Source organism: Xyrauchen texanus, chromosome 32 (assembly GCF_025860055.1).
Source record: "Xyrauchen texanus isolate HMW12.3.18 chromosome 32, RBS_HiC_50CHRs, whole genome shotgun sequence".
In the NCBI taxonomy this organism is placed as follows: Eukaryota; Metazoa; Chordata; class Actinopteri; order Cypriniformes; family Catostomidae; genus Xyrauchen; species Xyrauchen texanus.
The window spans coordinates 2,153,261-2,179,205 of NC_068307.1; the positions used below are offsets into that span (position 1 = coordinate 2,153,261).

At 39.6% G+C, this 25,945-nt stretch overlaps 1 protein-coding gene across 1 annotated transcript in view; it reads right to left on the reverse strand.

Annotated features, from left to right (window-relative positions):
• Window positions 1-25,945, reverse strand: part of diaph3 (diaphanous-related formin 3) — a 427,644-nt gene that overhangs the window by 73,381 nt on the left and 328,318 nt on the right. The window contains exons 26-27 of the mRNA XM_052101613.1: window positions 10,987-11,082; window positions 8,911-8,973 (exon numbers count right to left, since the gene is read on the reverse strand). Coding sequence (XP_051957573.1) covers window positions 8,911-8,973; window positions 10,987-11,082 — 159 coding nt within the window. The remainder of the gene's footprint in view (window positions 1-8,910; window positions 8,974-10,986; window positions 11,083-25,945) is intronic.

The following is a 25,945-nucleotide window of genomic DNA, read 5'->3' on the forward strand; positions in this document are numbered from 1 at the left end:
GTCTTTGGCAAGACACTGAACCCCAAGTTGCTCCCAATGGCAGGCTAGCGCCTTGCACGGAAGCTCTGCCGCCATTGGTGTGTGAATATGTGTGTGTGAGTGAATGGGACGCAGTGTAAAGCCCTTTGGTAACCTCTAAGATTAAAAGAAAGGTGCAATATAAGTGCAGACCATTTACCATTTGTTATGTAGTAACATACAGTAAACCACAACAAAACCTTCAGCAATTGTTACGATATGAAAATGTAATACTGGTGCATGGCGACTCCATTATAACTCAGAAATGAAATGTAAACTCCTGCTTGACTATTTTAGATACAACCCTCGGGACTAGCCGTGGCAAAAGGTGTTAGGGATATATTTAGTGCTGGCAAACGATAAAGATTTCCTAATTCAATTCCGATTGACAAGCTCTCGAATTCGATATTGATTCATATGGCTATATTTCAGTCCCTTTTGCTTACATATTAAATACATTCTCTCCCAGCTGATGCTGTAAATTATACATGGGACCTTCTTACCAGGTACGTTACAAAATTATTAATTTGACTAATTATATTGGATTTGTTTTTCATAGTTGTCACATTTGAGCTTTTTAGAAATGAACAAATACATGTTTTCAATCAATAAATAATTATGATATTTCAGATAATATTTTGTTACATGTTAATTGTTTAATTGCATAATTTCTACTATTTAAAAAAAGTATTTATATTGATTTGTTAAACACGTGCTTAAAACTGGTACTGTCTTAAAAACAATAGATCTGTAGATGAGTGCGTGTTAACAAGAGAGACTCAAATGGCTTCATCTCATCTGTGCAATGCATGATAACGTGATCAACAACTGACACACATGGAACAATTTTTACTCTCAACATGCAGTGAAAGGATCTGCAGAATAATGCAACACTAAACTACACAATCACTGGTGTGTGAAATCTAAACATTTACCAGCCAGTTGCCAAATATATATACATTTTTAGTCTCGTAGCGCAAAATTTGGATGCAAATGTGAGTGATTTCATCTCCTTGTATTGGAGGGTTGTGCATAGATTAAAAGATCGATCTTAGGATTTAAGAATCGATTTCGAGATTGTTCAAATGAAGATCCCGATGCCTCAGAAAATCTATATTTTTATCCACCACTAGACTTGTTCTCATTAGCCGTTTTCCACTATCGGGCCAAATGAGGCTATGCTAGTGCATGCCAGGGCCAGTTGCCATCCTACACTCACTTCAGAGGCTTCATCGTACCTCCTCTGGGCATTCTCGGCTGATTACCATTGGGCCAAACAAGGCCAACCGGGGATTAAGGCGTGGACAATGTCAAAGGCGGAGTTTTGCCAAACTTCCCAGGTTGTGGTTCAAGCGCACAATGGTATAGGTTCGGAGGAAAAATACATAAAAAAATGTGGGTAGAGTACAAATTCTGGACAAAGCGGTGCCTAAAGAAAATACTTTCCATTGTTCGGTGAACTTGCATAGACGGTGTGTTGGGACATTGTCCCACTGTTAGTGGATAGACCACTTGGGACACCATGGCAGTTACAGTCGTTGAGTTTTCAACGTTAACTTATATTCCTAGCTAGCTAATGTTTGCATGCGATATAAACTCGATATTCTAGATAACAAGATAACATTGATTTTTGGTCTTGCAACTCGAGGTCTGAGGCTATTGGCCCCGGCTGGCCAGTTGATAGCCCTGGCTTGCACTGGCCCAATAGTGGAAAAGCAGCTATTGTTAACAAAGCCTATTAACCAATAGTTCCCAAACAACAGATGTCCAAGATGAAGCATCTGATCATTCTTGTCTGTCAAAAACATCCATAAAGCCTTTAACACAGGCTCATGCACCTCAGACTGCAAACCTTCCATTAGTTTCATTTACCAAGTGTCGAGTGACCTTTTCCAGCCAGCTATAAAATCAATTTCAAGCTCTAATTCTGGAATCTGTTACGTGATCATTGTTGGGTGGAATATTAATCAGTGAGTAGGGCCTATTAGCCCTGTAAAAAGAAGGCGAAAGAGTGACACATGTACCGGTTTCTTCTCTGACATAGTCACCAGCACAGTATAAAGCTTCGGAACTGGGAAGCAAATGCAAGAGTGACCAGAAAAGCTACATCTGGTTTCCTGAACCAATTGCTGTGTGGATTCAAAGCACTCCATGTGGTCAAATACAATCAATCCATTCACTCACTTTCTACTCTTATCCTAACCCTGGTCACTCAAGACATAAAGCATCTTTATCTTCATCCAGAGGAAAGCAGGTGAAGGGATGCAGGATTTTGGTCTCACTTAAAGGCTTTAAGTGTTGCCTTAGGCTCAGACGAAAGAGGGAGCAAGGAAAGAGGCTCCTCAAATGAAAGCAGGATCTGTAGGAAAGCTTTTACCCCGCAATCTTGACCACAGCACACTTTTTGGGTGTGTAGTCCAGCAGGGAGTTGATGTGAATTTGAGTGGATTTAAACCTCTGCTAGGCTGAACTGTACAGACAAATAGACAGCCAAAAGTGCAAGTCCAGGGACCTGAATCTCCATAGATTACACAGATTTGAGATCCCGGAGCTCTTAACTGACTGTCTGCCTGTATAAAGTGAATAACGGTCTGCTTGCTCCCAAAAGGTCCTAGTGGAAAATGCAATCTTGACTCTCATCGCTCCAACCTGGGTTGGACAAGCCCGAGTGGCCAATACACATACAGACACAGCTACACAAAGAAAACACATCCATGTTTGAGAGCGGTTTCCCACCACTTTAATGGCCACACAAACTCGGCCTGAGCGGCTCATTTTTGTGTGGTTTATTACAGTGTCTCCTGTTGCAGATGTCTGATTTTAATTTGCTTTCCTGCTCCGCTGAGTGTGAAACACTAAAGCCCTGAAGATCAATTATTGAGGGGTATTTTCTCTACGGAGAGGGAGAGGGGACAAGAACAGAGCTGACAGAGTCCAGCAGAAGCCACTGGTCTTTTCCCACTGTACCCATTAGACTGTCAATCAGCTAACAGTAAAAATGTATTGCAGTGATCTATTTGTACACGGGTCAGTGACAAGTAAAGTTTTGTGAGGTGATAAAAATGAGAAATATTTTACAAATCTAGTTTGAAAGTTTTTCTATTAAATTGTTTTTTTTTAATGACTTAGGCCTCATTTACACCTGGAATTAAAATGCCTTTCGGGTGACCTGATCGTAATTGGTCAGTGCTTAATACAGGTTTGAATGGGGTCTACAATGTTTTATGATCGTAAAAAATACAAATACATACAGTGAGTGTCAAAAACATCGCATTTAAGGTGTAAAGAGTCATTTATCTTGAATACGTCCCAGACAGTATCGAAGCACCACCCCTCACCTCTCAATCAACCACTGTGCTTAAACAAGAGATTGAACTATGCAGATTAAAAGTGGCTTTAAAAGGAAATAACCCTCCGATCAGAAAATGTGAAAGGTGGATAAATATACATACAAGCATCTGACATTAGCATGCAGGGACACCGATGAACAACACACACATCAGATGTTGAACTAACAACTGTTTTAACCACTAAAACAACAGACACTTTTGCTCGAAATGTTGCGTTTGTGTTTAGATTAGATTTCAACTGCATATGGGAGAAACAGTGCACCGGTTTTTTCACGCTTTGTCTTTTCAGATGTTTATTAACAGGCAGTAACAATATGACAGTGATTGATGCATGTCGTCATGAAATCAGAGACCCTCCACTCTAAATCCAAACACAAGTGGTCACAGAAGACGCTTTTATGTGACCAGGTGTAAACAGTGATGTATTTCGTAAACCATGAAGTATAATGTATTAAAATACTTTCCTTGCTCCTTAAAGCAGAGGTCCCCAACTCCCGGGTCACGGCCCAGTACTGGGCCAAGGAAGAGTTGCTACCCCCAAAACGAAACTGGTCCTTGGAGCAAAAAAGTTTGGTTCACTAGTTCACCCAAAAATGTAAATTCAGTCATTGTTTATTCAACCCTATATGTCTTTCTTTCTTTTTCTGAACACAAAGGGAGAAATTGTGAATAAATGTTGTGTTCAGTGATGTCATACAATGGCAGTTTATGGTGACCACCTCTTCAAGCTTCAAAAGAACACAGAAGTATAATTCAGAAGTCTAATTAATTATTCATGAGGCTTGTAATTGTTATGAAAGCATACGATAAGATTTGATGAGAAACAAACTGAAATATAATGTGTTATTTGGTGAAAATGTTCACTGACCGTTGATCTCCTGTGCACGTTTATGAATCTGTACACCAGCTTTAGAGCTCTTTGCACAAGAGCAACAGTTGTTATGCAGCACGTGCAATCGCGAGATGGGGCGCTTCAACGGGACCACCAGCGATATTAACAACAGAAGACACATAGCTTCACGCAAACCAGAGAACAGAACTTAAATGTCTGAAGAGTTTGCAGTTGAAGATGCATTTCAATGCCCAGTCCTTAATCAAAAAAAGGGATGGCGGAGACTGAAGGTTGCTACCAGTAGCGCCGCTCCCTATATGCAGATTACAGTCTGTGTAGGGCACCAACTCCTTGGGGAGGCACAATATTACCCGAGGGAGGGGGCAAACTCCACTGGCTGGCCTTAATCGCACATTATACCAAATTCAAGGACCCAAAAGCAGTCGCAGAACACAGACAATTGCCTCACGCTCGCAACATGCATCGCTTATTGTTCTGGTGCCAGTTCATAGCGTACAGGGTTACCGGGCGTGACGCCAAATATAGAAACCAAGCGATCCACAGAACGTCCCTTTGTTCATCGCAGCATCTTAACATAGAAAAGAGACATTATTTTGTGTGCCATTTGGAGTCGGAGTAGGATCTTCAGCCCCATCTCTCTAAACTTTTTTGGCCAAAATCTACAGCAGCAACGCATAATGGTGGTCGAAACAATCGAAGATTATAAAAATATATGTATTGATACGACAAAGAATCAATAACAATAGTTCAATATAACAAAAATGACATATTTTAGCCGATCTTTGTATGTGCCGTGTATGTTTATAGTTGTAATCACGACGTTAGCTTAGTGACATGCTAACTTGGGTCTCTTCTGCGCTTAACGTGAGATGGGCTACTTGTGTGGATTACATGCACTAATGAAGCATCCTTTAGGAAAGTGGATCCCTATGTAGGCAACGGTCAGCGAGGTAGCTCACAAGGTTTTGGAACCGAGCTACTGTCTCCTCTCTAACTCATCACCCGCCTCTGTGCAAATAACACGCCATTAAGTTGAAGCCTGGAGGCACCAATGGGACGGACTCCACCACTGTGTGTATAACACTGAAGAGTTTTATTTAAACAGCAGATGGAGCAGCTGAAATGAAGATGAATGGGACAGAAGTCTGGTGTGAGATGAGAACTAATTAGTCTGGTCAACAGCGGAGCTTGTTGAGCTGCAGAGGCCTGTATGAACATGCCACAAGCCCGGGGCTCCATTACTCAGCCTAGCCCGGGATGAAACACAGGGACAAGTGCAGCAGTGGCCTGCCCCATGGCTAGAGGAGTGTGGTAGGGGAGGGTGTCCCAAAATGCCCTTTGTCCTTCATTACATTTTTGCTGAGAGACATTTGAGGGGGTTAAATGTTAGCTGGAACTGCCGCAGTCTTACTTATGATAGATTGCAACAAGACGCGAGCACACATACACACTCGGCGCTCTGTTCTACAAATCTCTCTCTCCTCTCCTCTTTTCTCTTTTCTCCACACTACAATCTAATTTGAGATAAGTCGTAACAGAACACCAGTGGGAGCGAGAGCAGACTTTATCAGTGCTCTGGGTGGGTGTGGGAGGAGATCTTGGAGTAATTGTATTCCTGCATGCTTGCAGGGACTCCTATTAAAACCAATAACCGCTAATGGGGTTACAACTTAATTTTTTAAGTGCTTTGATAATGGTTATGAAGAAAACCTTTGACAAGACAGCGTGTCTGTTTATCTTATGTAGCTAATGCATATAAAAACGATCACTACTGTAGACAACAGTGGGAAACTCTAAACTCTAATTTATTGGATCCTAAAATCGGCAGCTGAGAGGTAAAACGAGGTCATCTAATAGCAAACACAGTTTTTGACAGGATTAGAAGTTTATGTGAAAGCTTGTAAGGATGGAAGTTTCCCATCACATCTAGAAGCACCAGACAAGAGCAGATGATTTCATTTTCATTGACTTATAAACTTGTACTGTACGAGGGCTTGACAGATCTCAAGCATAATGACAAAGATCTATGTACTGCGATTTCAACATCTACACATCAGATGACAAAATGTTGAATCCAAGTCATTACAGAGGAACCAAGGAATCGTGATCAAGGAATATTCTGGTTTCAAATTAAGTTAAATCGACAGCATTTGTAGCATAACATTGATTACCACAAAAAATAATTTAGACTTTCCCCTCCAGCAAAATCTGGGTTACAGTGAGGCACTATGGGGCCAATCCGTACACGTTAAAACACTCACCGTTTCAAAATTATAGCCACAACATGTAAACAACAGGCATGTTACCACGATTTAAGACTGACAGAATCACTTACTATTGCATCTGTGTAAAGTTATAGCCAATATTAAATCTTCATTGCCATTACGATGTAACACCATAAACCCTAAAATGACTTTAAAACAACTTTACAGCTCAAATAATACACACAATTTAAAGTATGTGCTATTACAAAATTATAAGCTTTACACCCTCCGTTTACCTCCATTGTAGATCCTTCACTGTAACCTTGATTTTTGCTTTTTTTTTTTTTTCAACTCTTGTGTTCGTATGTGCGAACATCTTTTGGGTTTCTGGGTCAAAATGTCCGACCCACTTCATATCTCTTTCTTTCTTTATATATATATATATATATATATAATTGATTGATAGGAAGATTCAGTGAACTGAGATAATACTGGACTGGGTAAAAGTGATACACATTTATAAACATCTGCTTGATCTAAACAAAATATGTGTCATTTTAAATCTTATAATCTGGATTTTACAATGCATATAGCTGATTTGATAAATTCTTAAATTCTGCTTTTTAATTTGCTTACAAATCAGATCTGTTTTGTTCTCATCATTTGCACATTTGCTATCACAGTAATTATATTCAGAGTTGCTAAAAACATACATAAGATGAGCTAGCCATGTGTTATATATCGCTGGAAAGGTCTCTGTTAATAAAATGCAATGATCACATTTGCTTCATTCAGAGGTCAAACTGCAGTGAGTTTTAGTGCATAACGTCCCGATGACACACAAATAAAATAAACAGGAGTGTCCTTCTGTCACATTTTTCCTTATTACTTCCTGAAACATACATATAACACAGAATATGACATATTGCAACTTACAGCAGACGATCCCGATTCAAATGAGCCCAAACACGACATAATATGATGAGTAGATCTTGAAATATTCCTTAGAGTGTACATGGAAAGATGATGCACAAAAGGGCGCCAAACACACATTGTGTGTGTGTGTGTGTGTGTGTGTGTGTGTGTGTGTGTGTGTGCGAGGACTTTCTGCAAACACACATATGTGCTCATCTAAAGGATTGGGATGCTCCTGAACATTTAATACTTCTGTATTGTTTAGTCTAAACATGATGCAGATTTGTGACTGGGCCTTGTCAAGAGAACAGGACAACAACAAAAGAGAATAATGAGTGAAAAAGCTTATTCAGCAAAAAACATTTCCGGGGATTTCAGCAATTCTTTCATTCATTTTGGCTGGAAATGTGATATTCAAGGCACACGGCAAGTTTCTAGTTGATACATTAACATCTGGCGGTAACAGCAGCTAAAGCGAGTGCATGACATTGATTATAACCTTGCTGTCTTGCATCACTTGCATCAAAACGTCCAATCAGCTCCAGACAAGATTTAAGAGCTGTAAGCAACACGATTGGCTGAAAGAACAGGACAGCATACAAGCCAACAGAAGAGACAGAGACATGCAGCGAAAGGACACAAGAGGAAATTAGCCACTCCGGAAGAGAGATGGCAAGATTTGGCCCTTTTCCACATGTATAAAACTGGGTTTTGGACAAAACCGCCCTGACCCGGTCTTAAACCAGGAACTGATAACATCATTGGCCAAAGGCTAGATCTGAAAATTCTAATGAAATAAATAAAAACTAGACTTCTTTCTATTTATAAAAACTAGATTACTGACAAGATTGTTCATCTATTTTTATCAGGCTGCACAGGACATTCAGCTCCTTTGTTTTTCTTGTGTGCCACAACAAATATGTGAACTGATTGCATTTCTTTAATATATATATATATATTTAAATAGCTTCTGACTGTTCTATCAAAGCGTGTTATAGCATAAATAATTACTTAAGATGTAAGACTTGTAAACAATGACTGCTGTGCCATGTTAGATTGTGGGAAGGTTATTCATTAACAGTCATTTGGCTCTCAAGTCCGTGTAAGTTCAACAGCACTATTTTGGTGGAAAAGGGTTTTTTGCAAGTAGAACCAGACTGAAGCCTTTATTAAACCTATATCACTAGTTATAACACCTGCTGCATTTTTGACCAGCAGTTTAGAAGCAGCCGTAACATGGCAGGTGAAAACCTCTTTCAGCTATAGCGTGCCTTTTGTTGTTGTTTGTTTAAACTGAGGCTTTGAGGCACTGTTATGAGTCATTTGGCCTCATTTGGAACTATCGATTATCAATAGTGGGTAAAAGAGAGAAAAAAATAATACAAATCAATAAAAAGAGAGATACATGATTCAGGGCAACACAGATATTAACCCCAATCAGAAAAGACACTCAGGGCGTAGATCACGGTTAGTGAATGATATTAATGCTGTTAATAGCGAAGAGAGAGGAGGCAAGCAAATAGTGGAGAGAGATGATTTGCTTCTCTCACTCTTGTAATTCAGATTTTACCGTGATTGCAGTCTTTTAGAACAGCTCTTTGTGGACTCAGGCTGAGCCGGTAAGGTGGTTCATCTGTGGAATTAGGACACGGGACAAGAGTGAGTCTCACTCAAATACAGGCACATGCTTGGTCTCCATACGCCCTAGTGCGAAGACATTTCTTGAGATTTCTTGCAGCGTTTAGCAGGGCTTTCTGATTGGCCGGGTCAATTTGTTGGGCTCTGCCGACAGCACGCTGATTTCTATTGAAAGTGGTCAGCTGCATTACACTCCATTGGTGTGCCGATAGTGGGGGGTTGATTTTGTGCTGATTTCTATACAGGAAGGCTTTTCAAATTAAAATCAGATACCCTTAAAGGGATAGCTCACCCAAAATGAACATTGTCATCATTTACTCACCCTAAAGCTGTTCCAAACCCTTACAACTACTGATGTCAAAAGAACTGGTATTTTGGTACCAAGTCGATTCTAAAATTAAAAAGATGTTACGATACCAGTGTCTCTACAGTACTGGTAGTACCGAGCACCGATTTGGTGCCTGCGTGCCCTCTGACTGACAGACGGCTGCTTACAAATGCTCATCTAAACACTCATTATACACTGAAATGGATGATTAATCCATTTGAACTTGTGATATGTCCTAGTAACATTATTAAACTGCAAATGGATGCGATTTCATTAAATAGATATTTAGTCTGCATGTGATGCCGCTGCAAAGAGAATGTGTGAAGCAGCTCACGTGCTGAAAACACACTGATCAAAACACCAATTTTATGAGCATCGTACGCTGTGAATGTTATAGTAGATTACAGCACAGAGCGCTTAATTACTGTGACATGCGGAGCGCCTGCAGACTGTATATTTATACAATTAAATCGCAGCATTTTGCACTTCATTAATCACATGTCAAAGTAAAAGTTTGATTAAAAAACAAAAGCTTAACACACGAAATATAAGGTGACAGAAATATATTTATGTTTTCTATTTTATTAGAATGTTTTTTATTATTATTACATTTCAAAAAGCCAAATTCAAGCACCTTGTACGAACCCCATTAACAGCATATTAACTATTTTTGCTGTGGTATCAAAATTGGTATCGAGAATTGCAACATTTAAAGTATCGTTACAGACTACTGAAAAGTTTGTTTTGTGACTACACTACTTACAACTTTCATCTGTGGAAAACAAAATGAGCAGAATGATTAACATCAGTCACAAATGTCCAAACATCTTTTGTTTTCCACAAAAAGAAAGTCAGTCTTACAGGGTTGCAACAACTTGAGGGTGAGTAATGCAATGATTTACATCTTTGGGTGAATGTTTGAGTGTGGAGTCCAGAAACTAAGCTGTATGTACAATACTGATTTCATCTATTAACTAGAGTCTGTAAGAAAGAAAATGTATTCTGCCATAAGTCAGCTGTGTAGAATTCATAACATGAACAGAGCAGAAGACGACTCTTCCTAATCTCACCCCTCAATGTGCTCGATGACCTTTGGTGCTTCAGGCCACTAAATACAATATTACAAATATTGCACATATATTGCAGTGGCCGGAAAAGGTATTTGGATGCTTAAATCACACTTAAAAATGTATGAAGTCTTTGGATTATATAACAAATATCAAACAAAGAATCATATTATATATATATATATATATATAAAAATAGAGGCCTGATGTTCAACATAAAGACTCGGTGGCTTTTAGCGGAACATGTTGCTAGTTTAATGTGCTGAACGCCACCTGTGGTTACTCAGCTAGGACACCTGTGTGACTTCATACATCCAATAAAACGAAATCGAGCAAAAATGACGTGAAGTGAAGTGAGTTCTGAAAAAGTTGAACACTTGGTTAGATTTTTATCTACATCATTTCAATGAAATTCACACATTTAAGAGTCCAAATACATTTTGGGGCCACCGTACTTACATTTTTGTTTCAATTGTATGAGAAATGAAAGAATAAACAAAGAATGGATGAAGAAGAAGAATCAAAAGACACAGATAGTGCAGACTCAATGAGTTCGATGTGAAACATGAGAGATGATGGAGGGATGTGACTGGAGGCGTATGACGAGACTCACCTCGGGGTCTGGGCGCTCTTTTCCTGCGGTCTCTGAAAGCGGCTCCAGACTGCAGAGCCTCCAGCAGACAATCCATCACACCAGTCTCATCGTTCTCTACAGGGGAGAGAAGGAAAAACATTAGGATGCGGAGGGTTATTCCTCTACCATGTCACTATAACCGGCCTTAAGGGTCTCAGCAGGAATGCCGGCGAGATTAGAGCTGCATTCTGTGGGCAGTATATCACAGCGTAAGATTTGGATGATTTGAGAGGCAGACGGGTGCTTAACTCCTCTATACATCTCCTGTGTGCCTCTAAACAAATCTAATGCCACTTTGTAGTGTTTGTAGGGCCAGCTGTAAAATCAACTGTGTGGTGGAGGCAGTTAACCCCAGGTCAGATGGACCCCGGAGACATGGAGCCTGTGGGAGTCATGGCATTTGGGAGGAGACATTACTGGGAAACACAACCCCATCACATATGTGCTCACACTGCTGAGCAACTTTAAGAAAGTACCACAGTACACACACAAACACATTGATGGGGAATAAATCAGAATGGCAAGAAAGTGTGGTTTTCAGCAGGTTTGGAGAGAAAGGCTTGTGTGAGAGAATGACCGTTGAGTGTTGAAATCATGGATTGAGTGTGTAGGTAAGCACTAAGGGCCCTGACATGATAACCTACAAATATTAATCTTTACACTGACACAGCAGACACACACTAAAAAACTAATCAAAAGCCATGTGAGTGTAAGTGTGTGTGTGTGTGTGTGCTTGCTTACACTGCAAAAGAGCCAAGACTTCCACACTGTATCGCAATAGACTGCAACCCCGATCAGTTTAGAATTAAACCAGAAGTGATTATTTGTTACCGGACATCAATGATATAATTTCATGTGAGGGTTCTCTGCATGTTGTCTATAGAACATTGCAGAGTTTGAACATTTAACTTGTGGTCTTGAGACTTCGAGGCCATTTCTCCATGTCTTTGTAGTCCAGTGCAGCGGCCGCATCCGGCACATATCCATTGGCTGCTCAACATATGACTTCAGATTTTAATCAGGGAACATTATATAAACGAGATGCCCTATATAGTCCGCTCTAAAATATCCAATATCTTTTTTATATCCTCAGACTAAATGGAATAATTTCACTATCTGTTCAATTTGATGACATATTTATTTAATTTTACTCCAGATAAACCGAATCATCTACATTTGACATCAGGGTGTCCAAACGTGCTCAAACAGTTAATCTTACGACTAGCCTATTTTATTTTTACACATGCAACCAGGTAAATCACAGGAAAATAGTTGGGTTGCCTTTACCATTTAATGTACCACATGTGCTATTCACACATGCAACGACTTTCCGTCTTTTTCCATGTTGCTAGTACCATTCACACATCAGAAAATAATGCCAATAAACTCGTGACATCATTTGCCGGAAACGTAGGCTTCTTGTTTGAAAACATGGCGGGGCATTATTATTATGTATTTGAATTCTGAATATCGGTAATGTTGGTGATGTTTAACATTTTTGGGCAAATGTTATCCAGTTTGGGCATTTATCCAGTTCCTTGATGCAACGAAATCACAAAATTCTCTCACTTGCATCTGAAGGTGGAGACACCATCTGTGGCTGAAAAGCACAGTAATGTGTATGTATCACTACAAAGATTTCTGCGAGTTCCCGAAGGAATCTGGTGATTTTATCACACATAACGGAATCGCTTACTGTTCATTTAAGCTGTCGGAAAATGCAGATGAAGAGAAGTGCTCTCTATCTGTGCTTCACTATCTAACCAATGTGTTGACATTTGCATTACTTACGAATAAACCCGTGTTACCCGTGTTATGATGCGGTGTAAATTTGGCATCTCCGTCAGAACTTACGTCAGCGCGTCCTCATACGAAATGAAACGGTAATCATATGACTCTGTTAACACATACCCCTTAATATGGACATTTATAGTTATACACCTCCTCATTAAGGGAACTAGCCAGTGCTAAATTTACCATTATTTTTGAATGGGTTGTGTTCACAGATGGCCGTTAAACTGAAAATGGCAGTTTATTTTCCGGAAAAGGCTGTTTGTGTGAAAGCAGCTCTTAATGAATGTTCAAAAGTATCAGCGGCCAAACGTTAACTGTCTAAACATTCTGACGCTAACAAACCCACACAGGTGTGACAGGGTGTGAGAGGAAATAATGCTTTTGGAAAAATTTGAAACATTGAAAATTAAGTTTTGTTGGCTTAATGAAGCAACCTACTGTTATTCTACACACTTTGTTTAGCGTGTTTTCTTTCTTTTTCCGCCAGAATCTCTAAAACAGAGACCAAAATTTCTAACGCTAACTAGAGCGTTCAAACTACATTCACCATACTTGGCACAGACCTTCAGACTGTTCTGGAAAAGTGAGCTATGTCTTTTCTAACTGATTGGACTGAATGGTTTTTGCACAATGGATGATCAAATATTGGAAAAATCCCATAGAATAACATTGACGGAATGTTCATTAATTCAAACGCAGTGTCAAAAATTCAAATGTAAACAAACCCCAAAAAGGCCTTTAATCTGCTTTAAGATAGACAGACAGAAAGAGCAACTATCTATCAATCTATTTGATAAATTAAGTGACTACGTATGTGTCAGTCTGTCTGACTATCTATCTAGCGGGCTGTTTGTCATTGCCTGTATAACCATCAAACTCACAACTTTTAAAACTAGTTTGAACTTTCAGACGAGGCCATCAAAGTTTGTATCGACAAATCTTACCCATCTAGTTTTAATGTTGCGCAACAACTGATAACTTTGATTGTTGAATGTTTAAAATGAATACTTTCTGAAATAAATTCAGCATTTTGGTCTATTTTATTTAATTAGAATCAACAGCCTGGTTTTAACACTGACAGGCCTTGGTCTAGATCAAGCCCTCAAGGGGTCTCGTCTTGGTCCATGTCTTGGGCTTAGGGGGTCTGGGTCTAGGAGTTTCTAGCTTTGACTCCAACTCTTGTACAAAGCCATGGGAAGCAGATGATCGGAAAGGAGCTCTTCATGTAATAACTTAAATATTCAGCAATCTGGCAGGAGATCTGTATAAAGAAGTGTTATTATGTGTGAAACACTTGAAAGACTCACAGCCCTTACAGTAAACACACACACACACACACACACACACACACACACTGCTGATTTTACTTAGTAGAGGTCTTTTCTCTCTTTACTGTATCTGTGATTCAGAACTTTTTAAATATAAACTCTTAATAAAATACTTTCTAATGTTTCTTTGTGGATATGACATTGTCATGGATATTGCCCTCTGTAAGATGCCAGGCAGACTCAGTCATATACACTGATAATATAGTGAGGCCATTTTCAATCAGCAGCTATTGTCTGTGTAAGGGATGGGTGGAGAGAAAGAGAGAGAGAAAGAGGACGTAAATTGTGGGTAACTGAGGAGAAGGTGTAGTTCTTTTCTACAGATTGCTGTCAGTATTTCAGATGGGCTAGCTGGCCAACAATGGAAACTATCAGTGCAGAGAAAGCATAGAACTGCTAACCTTTACTAGCCAAGCTTCAATTAGAAACAAAGAGCGTAGGTTTGTGATAAAGTAGAGAGTATGTCTGAGAGAGCAATCGCTGTCCATCAGTCTCTCTCAGAAACACAGGGCTTTGCAATTTCGTTCTATTTTGTGATTAATTATAAGTCCTACTTTAAAATGATGATCATGGTGTGACATAGTTGTGTAATAGCAAATATGCTTGACAAAAAAAGGGGTTTTATTTTATTTAGAGCCTCCATTGAAAGAAATAGCAGCTGTAAGTCTTTTGCTGAGATGCATTATAGTTCTCACCTACATTTAAAAAAAATTCATAAAGCAGAAAGATATTCTCAGGTTGGTAACATTAGTAGGATGACACTTGAACAATCTGAGCCTTCCCAGTAAATCTCAATCGACAAGACGGCAATAGGAGATTTTATGCTCTTGCTCTTGCGTTGCGTTGCGTTGCGTTTGGGACCATTGTTTGGGGAAAAAAGGATTTTCTCACATTATTTTCCTGTATTTTACATCATCCATTCTTCTATTTCCACAAGATGCCCAGGTCATACTGTGGATATGGTGGGGATTTCTTTTGCAGTTTGATTTGTCAATACTAAATTTGTGCTACACACAGCACTTTGAATATAGCCTAAAATGGCTTTATGCTGGTCTTATCTAAGCATGATATTTTGCATCACACTGCAACTGCATCACTTTTATGCTTTTTGGCAAACTCCAGATGTGCTGTGACATGGCTTCTTGTGTCTCATACACTGGCCAGAGCTCTTGATATGTTGACTAGTGCACCTGCACTGCATTCTCAGCTACAAAACTCTGTGGCTCCTTCAAAGTGTTTGTTGGCCTCTCTGTAGCTTCCCTGAAAAATGTACTTCTTGTTTGTGCAGAAATGCTGAGGAACAACCCTCTCTAGACCGTGTATGGGTGGTTTGATATATACAGTAGCTTCCACTCCCTAATTACAGGACCAGCAGTGACCATTGGGGCATTCAAACACTTGCAGTATGGTACACTTTCCCTAGATTCACCACACACACACACACACACACACACACCTACATTGGTCTACCTATCATTATGAGGACTCTCCATAGACATAATGATTTTTATACTGTACAAACTATAGATTCAATCCCCTAAACCCAAACCAATCCCTGAACCCGACCCCTAAACCCAACCCAACCCAACCCCTGAACCCGACCCCTGAACCCAACACAACCCCTAAACCCAACCCTCACAGAAAACTTTCTGCATTTTTACATTTTCAATAAAACATCGTTTAATATGTTTAAGCTATTTAAATTATGGGGACACTAGAAATGTCATCATAAAGCTCATTTATAGCATAATACCTTGTAATTACCAGTTTATAACCTAAAAAATTGTCCTCGTAAACCATATAAACATGCACGCACGCACGCACACACACACGCACACACACACACACACACACACACACACACACACACACACACACGCCACCCAACGTGTCCAGGGATAATAGTGGACAAACTGGAAGAAAAAATATATGGTCATCTCATAACAGTGTTTATTTTGAGCTGTAAACACGATGAATTATGCATAATAATGTGATATAAGAAAATAATGATACAATCAAGTCAAATGAACAATAAATGTTTGTTCATCACAGCTGCTTTATCATAATTATTATTATTATTATTTTTTTTTAAAAAGGCCATCAAGGAATTTGGGTCTAATTAAAAAAAAAACAATTCACCTTGGCCAATTTCCTTGGCTTTTATTTAATGACTATTTTCTCAGATAATTCTTATTTTAATTTTAAATCTATTTCTACATAACAACACACCCCAAAGTCTTACAATAATAAATAAATAAGTCACAAAATATTTTTTCCCCATAAAAAAATAAATAAAAAAAAGTTAATTCAATACACGAAGACCTTTTTAGTCAACATGCCACAATAGCAGGGCATATGATCACATTATATGGGGCAAGTTGTCACAATGGACCTTGCCACTGAACCGGTGGTAAAGGCGTCATGTGAATATTGGGGGATGACGAGGGAACGTGTCCCCACCATCACAAGCACCAAAACCACTCTTTAAATCTACACCTGCATTACAGCATATTGGCTTTTAAGCAAAAATTCAAAGAGCAAAACAAATATGAAACTCAAAATGCAAAAGGTAACGTACAAACACATATCAAATCGTTGTTTTGACCAATAACTGTAATTGTTTTTTTTATAAACGTACGACATTTAAAACACATTTGACAACCAGCCCCAATACAAATGTGACATGTTTTGACCAGAATTTCATGAAAAATACCTAAAAATCTGCTGCCATAATATAGTTGAGCCTTTGCCTGAATGAATGCCAGTGTGGTTTGATTATGATCGCATATTAATCCAAGAGCTAAAACAAAAATTGACTTTGGAGAGTAGAACACGCACACACACACACACACACACACACAACACACACACACACACACACACACACACACACACACACACACACACACACACACACACACTCACACACACACACACACACACACACACACACACACACACACACACACACACACACACACACACACACACACACACACACACACACACACACGCACTCACACACACACACACACACGCACACACACACACACACACACACACACACACACACACACATCGCGCACACACACACACACACACACACACATCCATCATTTATCGATCTCAGAAAAAAATAACTAAATAACTTTGAGTTTCATTGCTTACAAATAAAAGTACTACATTTTAATACAGTACATGCAATTGAGTTTAACAAGGCACTGTATGTAAAATGTATGACAGAAAATCACATATTCACAAAATAAGATACTATATTATTATGAACACGCAGAAAAGCCAGAGACTTCATTCTCCTCCCCATAAATGTATGCATACATGAAAGCTGTCGTCCCCCATCTCCGTCTGACAAAAGCAGGCAGTGTCTAAGTGAGCGCCGGGCGAGCGGGTTATTTTTTACCACCGAGCATCAGCGAGCGGCTGGCATTGAACACTAACCTGACCACGAGAAAATGAGGCGTGAATGTCAATCACTTATCTCAGTGTTCCAACAGTCTCCTCCTCACTCACAGGACCCTAGACTACTGCAGCTGTCACGGCAATGGCAGACAGTGCAGATAGATGGACAGGTGCTAACAGACAGGTGTGAAAAGACATAAAGGTCCACTTCTAGCAGGTATCTCTGTACTATAGAGAATAAGTGTCGATGAAGAGCTGGTGAAGGAAACAAGAGATGACGGTTTAATTAGGCCAAGAGGGGAGAAATAATGATTAGTAAGATGGTAATGAGAGAAATGTAATCATGAAAAAGCAGTCAAATGTTTTACTGCATTTGTATGTAGCAGAGGCTCTTTAGTACACCCACATCCACACACCTACTACTCAATCAGACTGGACTACAACACAATTAACAAGCAGAGAGGCTGCCTGTGTCATGTCTAGAATACTTATGGCATACAACAACAGTGTTCCCACTCTTTAAGGCACAATTTTATTTTGCCCAATAAGTGTAATACTGAAGCAAAAATACATGCGTCCATTCAAATCAAGCTTTTATTTTGGAGATTCGGTGTGTTTTTGACAATAGATAAGCAGATCGCTACATGACCTATTGTGATTATTCGTCCCAGTAAAGATGTGATTTAATTAAAATAAATGCATAGTCTGTATGTGCTGTGCACTTCAGAGTGCTCTCGGTCTTCTACTACCATCATGATGAGGCGTTTTCAGCATCACTTGCAGATTATATATTTATTCAATTAAATCAAAGGCAAGTTGAATTATCACAGTAGGGTATATAGCAATTTTGATTTGATTGGGCCTTCAAACATCATATTCCATTTTATAGCTAATGCCATTTTTATGACTAGATTCCTTAATTCAGTCAATCTTTTCCACATACTACAATTATTGAAAATTAATTAACATACCGAGGAGTGATGGTCGAATCGTTAAAAAAAATAAAAAATTAAAACATCAGCGCTCTGACCTTCATCGATTCCTAAAATGTATTAAAAAAAAATTATTAAAAAAAAAAAAAAAGGCGGTCTGACCTTCATAGTTTCCTAAAATTTATAATTATATATATTTTTTATTTTTTTATTCATCGTTTCCTAAAAAGTATAAAAAACAATTTTTTTAAATCAGTGGTCTGACCTTCGTTGTCTAAAATGTATTTATATATATAATGTATACATATATACACACATACACACACAAAAAAGAAATCGTATATTGCACAATATCAATAATTAAACTATTTAATTGGAGCAAAGTAGAGAAAGTAAGTGACACAGATTTGTTCATAACAGTTAAACGTTTTTTTTTTGTCCAGATCAATACCATGTTTTTGTGCATGTACCGTATCAAAAAACTTAGCAACACAGTTTATCAGTTCTATTAAACTAAATCATTTTCCAGGACTGGAAATCTGCATTGCAAAATTCTAGGTTTTCCAGTATGGGTGAGAACCCTTAAATTCAATTAACTTTTAGAGATAACCAAAGCACATATTTAGAGGCTACAAAACGCCATTTGTATTCTTTCAACCAATCTCCAAACACCTATGCTGCCTTAAAAATCGAGAAATCTCAGGTGACAGGATGTTATGCAAACATTGGATTCAGAGGTGCCGAGTTGCCTTCCAACCTCCGTATACTGCCTACGAAGGCAGCTTTTTCAGATGTCACCCAAAACCTTGAACTAAGATGACATTAGAATCTGCAGAGTACTTCAGCTGGTGCATTTCTTCCTTTTTCAGAAAGACAGGCCCAGATAATCAGATAGAGAGACGTACGGATGGATGGACGGATGGATGGCAAGAGGGTGTGATTTGAGGGAAATGGAGAGAGAGAGAACCTGAAGCAGTGATAAGTGATAGGAGGAAGCCTGCTGCGTGTCTGATAGAGAAGAGAGGGATGGAGGGTGGCTTTAATAAAGAACTGAGTGAAGAAGACATAGGAGGTGTGAGAGGGAAGGATATGGTGTGATTTAGCCAGGAACGGAAAAGGCATTTGGCCTGATTGCTATTGCCTCTCTTCTCTCTCTCTCCTATTTCATAAATATAAGAGAGAGAAGGGTTGCTGCAGTTTTTAAAATCAAATTTAAGACAAATTAATACCGTATCCCCATTCCAAAACAAACCCACACAATCTCAAAATAAATCATGTATCACAGACTCTTAAACAGGCAGGAGCGCACATTCAACATGACCTTAACACTGACCATCAGTAAAACAGGGTAGGATATATCAGTGCTTCTCAACACACTAGGGGGCCTCAGAACACTTCCAGGGGGGCATCAAAAACTCTTAAAATGATTTAAAATATGGTACGATTATTATACATTTTTATTTCACCTCAGGCTGCTCGTGCCTCGTCCCGTTCTCACTCGCGGCGCACGCAGGCACATGTCATCTCGCTAGACAAGCATCTCAGCAAAGTAGCTATGAAATCACATCGGTGGAGGTGCGGGAATCGGATTCCCAAACATTAGAAAGTTGCTAAGGGTGTTTTCACATTGAGTCTTCTTTACATCCGTGCATGCTTGTACATTATTTTTCCACTGTGCAGGCTTTTTCAAGCGCCTCAGGTGAGTCCAAAAGTCCAAAAATTTATGTTTTTGAGTAAATAGCCTAGAAAATTACTGTTTATTTTTAATGAGGTGCCGACTGATCTTTTATTCTGTGTGCATGTCATGTTTTGAATACATAAGGCTTATTGTAGGTAGGGCTGCAACTAACGATTATTTTGATAATCGATTAATATAACGATTATTCGACTATTCTGCAATTATTGCAATGATTAATCATTACCTCTTAAGCGATTATTCAGCTTGTATTAAATGTGTTTACTAACAATAATGAGGACAAAATCATTTTAAAAATACTCTAAATGACATTTCACTGAATTAACGGGAAAAATACTTTAAGTTTAATTAAGTAAAGAAATTCACTGCAAAAAAATCCTATTTTTATCAAGTGTTTTCTATTTAAAATGGTCTAAATATACTTGAGATAGATATTCAGACTTGCTTTAAGAGAATGTTTCTCAAATGTAAGTGTATTTTATTTCACTTGGTTATATATCTCATGCAGTAAAGACAAAATATACTTATATTAAAGATCTTTTCTCTAAAATCAAGTCTAATTATCTTATATGATGCTTCTCAGGTACTTTTTTGAAAGGATTTTTAGATATTTTATAATATTTGTATATTTAATACTATATTCAACACTCTCAGATAACATTATTTATTCTGCAGTATAGCTGTTAAAGTAAATGTACATTGTTTTAACTGAGTTTTCGATATTTATATTGGAAAACAAGCCAAAACATATTTTGTTGCAGTGTATAATGCGATGAAGACTTCCCTCTCACCTTTCTGTTCACCTCAATCCATCTTTAACTCACAAAAAAAACAAACTTTCTCTTAGTAATAAAGCTGTGTATTGCCAATTTTCTTCACGATAAGAAATGCACAATGACATATATTATGATGCAATAAGTCACGAGCATCACTGTTACACCCGCAGCGCCTGACATCTCCCCTGCACGCCGCCAGAGGTCGCCGTCACCTGAGTACTAACATTTCACGAACTACATTTCCCATAATCCTCCACTCTGTTTAATTACTCATCCACCTGTTTCACATTCTCACACATTCAGTGCGAAGTCTTGTTTGCCTGGTCTACAATTCTTCAAATCTCTGTGTTCTGCAGTAGACAGAAAGTCAAAAACATCTTGGAATGGAATGAGGGTGAGTAAATGATGAGAGAATTTTCATTATTGGGTGAACTTATCTCTTTAAAGTCAGATCTAAGATTAAACAACAGTGTCTAAAAGGGTCGGATAGGTGTCTGCACAGAATGTGCAATAATGACAGATGAGAACAATGATTCCTGACGGATCAAGGGCCACTCATGGTGATGTCCACTCTCTCTTGTGTTTATCTGAATGGGGTGAAAGAGAGATGACAAATAATGAAGACAGCAATTACCTCCCCTATAATCTATCATCATCCATCTTCTCTTGTTCTCATCTTTCCTGTCATATGTTCTGAACAAATACAAAGTCCACATTAGCTCGGCTGTCTGTCTGAAGTTGCTTTGACAAAACGCCACCTGCTAATCTGATACGTCAGGTGCATATTCGGATTATTATACCTTTTTGGATCTTAAAGGTCAGATATTTGCACTATTCTCTATGAAAAAGAACCAACACAAAGACAAAATGAAAATGGTTGGATCTCGTGAAAAAGCTCTGCAGATTCAATCTGATGTTGTCTTGATCTTAAAATATAGTACACCCAAAAATGATAATTCTCTCATCATTTACCGGCAGCCATATCACCCTGCAGCTCTTGACTGGTTGCCCACTAAAGCTAAGCAGGGTTGAGCCTGGCCAGTACCTGGACGGGAGACCTCCTGGAGAAAACCAAGGTTGCGGCTGGAAGTGGTATTAGGGAGGCCAGCAGGGGGTGCTCACCCTACAGTCTGTGTGGGTCTTAATGCCCCAGTATAGTGACGGGGACACTATACTGTAAAAAGGCACCGTCCTTCGGATGAGATGTTAAACTGAGGTCCTGACTCTCTGTGGTCATTAAAAATCCCAGGACACTTCTCGTAAAGAGTAGGGGTGTAACGCCGGTGTCCTGGCCAAACTCCCCCCATTGGCCCCTATCTATCATGGCCTTGTTTAATCTCCATCCCTGAATTGGCTACATCACTCTACTCTCTCCTCCAATAGCTGGTGTGTGGTGGGCGTTCTGGCGCACTATGGCTGCCGTCGCATCATCCCTATGCTATGTAAAGCGATTTGAGTGCCTAGAAAAAGCGCTATGTAAATGTAAGGAATTATTATTATTACTCTCTAAAACTTGCATGGATATTCTGAAGGATGAATGAGGTGTTTTTGTCCATACACATACAGTATATGCCAATAGGGCCTATCACAAACAGAGCATACTTTTTTATTTCATGAATTTATAAACAAAACTACTAAAAAGTTACACTTCGTACAATACTTTGTAACTCAGGGTCAAAATGACCCTTTTTTATATTCAGTTTCAAAAGCTTGTAATGACGGCTCTGTTTGCTTCCCAAAACAAAACTGGATGTCTATGGGTGGAGTCATAAACCACGTTGGTGTGCCCCCTGCTCTTCCGATCTGTATGTTGTGATAAAAGGTGAAAGAAATGGGAAAAACAAAAAAATTCTAGTGTTTGCTGCCACCTAGTGGAATGATAGAAGACTAAGAGAAGGGAAATCAAACAATCAGAGCCTTTATTACAAGCTTTTGAAGCTTTTTTATTACAAGATTTTTTTTAAGCTGCATTGGGGCATCCCTTGCCTTTCAGATCTGTATGTTGTGATAGAAGGTGGAAAAAAATAAGTGTTTGCTGCCACCTAGAGGAACAAATTAACACCAAAAGTAGAGAGATAGAGCAAAGTAGTATGGACTACTTTTATGCCACCTTTGTGCGCTATTCTGAGCTTTTGGACCCCATTTACTTGCATTGTATGGACAAGATGAAACATCCTTGAAAATTTCTTGGTTTGAGATGGCAATTGTCATTTTTGGGTGATCTTAAACAGTTTTTGAGCCGTGCTTTTTCAAATCTTTCACTAAGCATCCATTGCATCTTTTTGTCATTTTGTATGCTATATGTTCCCCTATGTAGGCTGTAGGGATCAGTGATGGTTCCATCAGCTCTTACTTAGCTCCAGTGAGCTGGAAGTCCCTCATCTGGCTTCCACCTGGAGGAAAACTGATATCTGGGACAGAGAAGGCAGAACACTGGGCTTTTATTGCAAGTCCTGGGAATAGCCATCGCACAGGTGAGCGTGTTCGCACTGTGTCTATGGAAATGTGCCCTAATTCTGTTAGATGTCTAGTATGTTGCTTTTCAACAAGCAAAGAGACCCACCCTTCTGTGTGTGTGTGTGTGTGTGTGTGTGTGTGTGTGAGAGAGAGAGAACAAAACATTTCAGGAGAAACTAGTGCACTGCTTTCCCCCCCTGCAAACAGTGCCAAACCAATTTATTATATTTTCTCTCTGTCTCACATCTTACCACCCACCACCGATGGCTGGCCCGTTTCGCTTACACTAACCCTAACACATACAGAGCAAAGCCTCTCTCACCGGGGTGGTTCATATTACCACAGCACTATAATTGACAGTCTCCGTGGAGACGAACAAGAGAAGTGGCGACGGTAACCTGGAAACACAAGAGAGCCTATTTGTGCTGTCTGAATTCAGAGGGGAGACAGACATCATCAAAAACTGAGAGTGAGACATAAAGAGAGGGGGGGAGAGAGAATTGTTATTTTTTAATAGAAACCTGCCGTTCTCTCGCATATCCAAAGCAGTGCAAACACTGCGCTTAGTTCAGCCTTGTGCGTTAAAGAGCTACACACACACACACACACACACACATGCACACATGCACACAAGTCAGCCAACATCAGAGCCCTGAGCTGAAGAATAGAAATAATAGAGGAGAAGAAAAGATAAAGAGAAACATGATTAGAAACTAATTGGTGTGAAAGAGATTTGCGATAGAAAGCAGACGGGGGAAGAGGGAGACGTGGATGGCCTGTCTTTGAAGGCGACATTTCTGAGATGCACTTTGATGTCGCCCCTCTGTTGGTGTCTCTCGCTGCACCTGACCCCAGAGAAGCGATAAAGACCAATATTTTCCTTTCCTCTTGCATTTTATAGAACCACCTCATGAACAAAGACATGCCACATACAAAACTAACTAGACTGAAGGGCAAGCAAGTAATATATTCCATAAAATGAGAGATGCGAGGAGAGGGCCTCCAGGTGTTTTTTGTGTTGTCAGCACGTGTTAAATTGACAAAAAAACAAAATCAACATATCGTTCAGGCTCAACATAAGGATATTTATGAAAAAGGATTTAAGATGTAAGATGTGAGACTGAGAGAGAAAATAAAATACATCCTCACAATGCAAAATGTTTCACAAGTGCCTAAAACATTTGCACAGTACTGTGTACACACACACACACACACACACACACACACACACACACACACACACACACAAAAACTTACTTAGGTGCTCACAGCATGTCTATATATACACACACCGATGAGCCAAAACATTTTGACCACTGACCAGGAGAAGAGAATAACATTGTTCATCTCCTAACAAGGTCACATGTCAACATCTTGAATGCAGGAGAAATAGGCAGGCGTAAAGACCTGAGCAACATTGATAAGGGCAAAATTGTTATGGCCAGACGACTGGGTCCGAGCATCTCTGAAGTGGCAAAGCTTGTGGGGTGTTCGCGGCACAGCAGTGGCTAATACCTATCAACAGTGGTCCGAGGAGGGACAAACCACAAACTGGCAACAGGGTGTTGGGCACCCAAGGCTCATCGATGCACGAGGAAAACGAAGGTCAACCCGTCTGGTCTGAAATGACAGAAGGTCTACTGTGGCACAAGTCACCAAATAATAATGAATGTTACGGGAGGAATGTGCATCAACACAGAGTGCATCGCACCCTGCTGTGCATGGGGCTGCGAAGCCACAGACAGGTCAGTGTGCCCATGATGACCCATCCACCGTCGGTAGCGCCTACAATAGGCACTTGATCGTTGTAACTGGACCTTGGAGCTGTGGAAGATGGTCGTCTTTTCCGATGAGTCCCATTTTCTTTTATATAACGTGGACGGCCGTGTACATGCACGCTGTGTACCTGGGGAAGTGATGGCAACAGGATGTACTGTGGGAAGACGACAAGCCAGTGGAGGGAGTGTGTTGGGCAATGTTCTGCTGGGAAATCCTGGGTCTGGACGTTCATTGGCCAATTTAACACGTGCCACCTACCTAAACCATAGTTGTAGACCAGGAACTCCCCTTCATGGTAATGGTATTCCCTGATGGCAGTGGCCTCTTAGCAGGATAATGCGCCCTGTCATACTGCACACATGGTCCAGGAATGGTTTGAAGAACATGATGAAGAGTTCAAGATAGGGCTGGGCGATAAAACAAAATATCCCAAGGTTACTAGAGTCGGCCAGATAAAGCTCCGTTCCTACTTGGTGTCGGACTCCATTGCTACACTTCTCTGCTACACGAGTAATGACAACAAACTACAGCCGGTACTAGCCAGACATCACTTCAGTTTTTTTGACTTCAGAGGATGAACTGATGCCAACTCATTCTGTAAGACATCGGATACTTCATATGCCACTGCCTGAACCTTGGACTTATGATGGACCGCACCGAACCTCTCCGAAATGACCTGTGAAGCACCTCATTGATCTCTGCCTGCATCACCTTTGTCTGTTGATTGACTACACTCTTGAAATTGAATACATTGTCTAT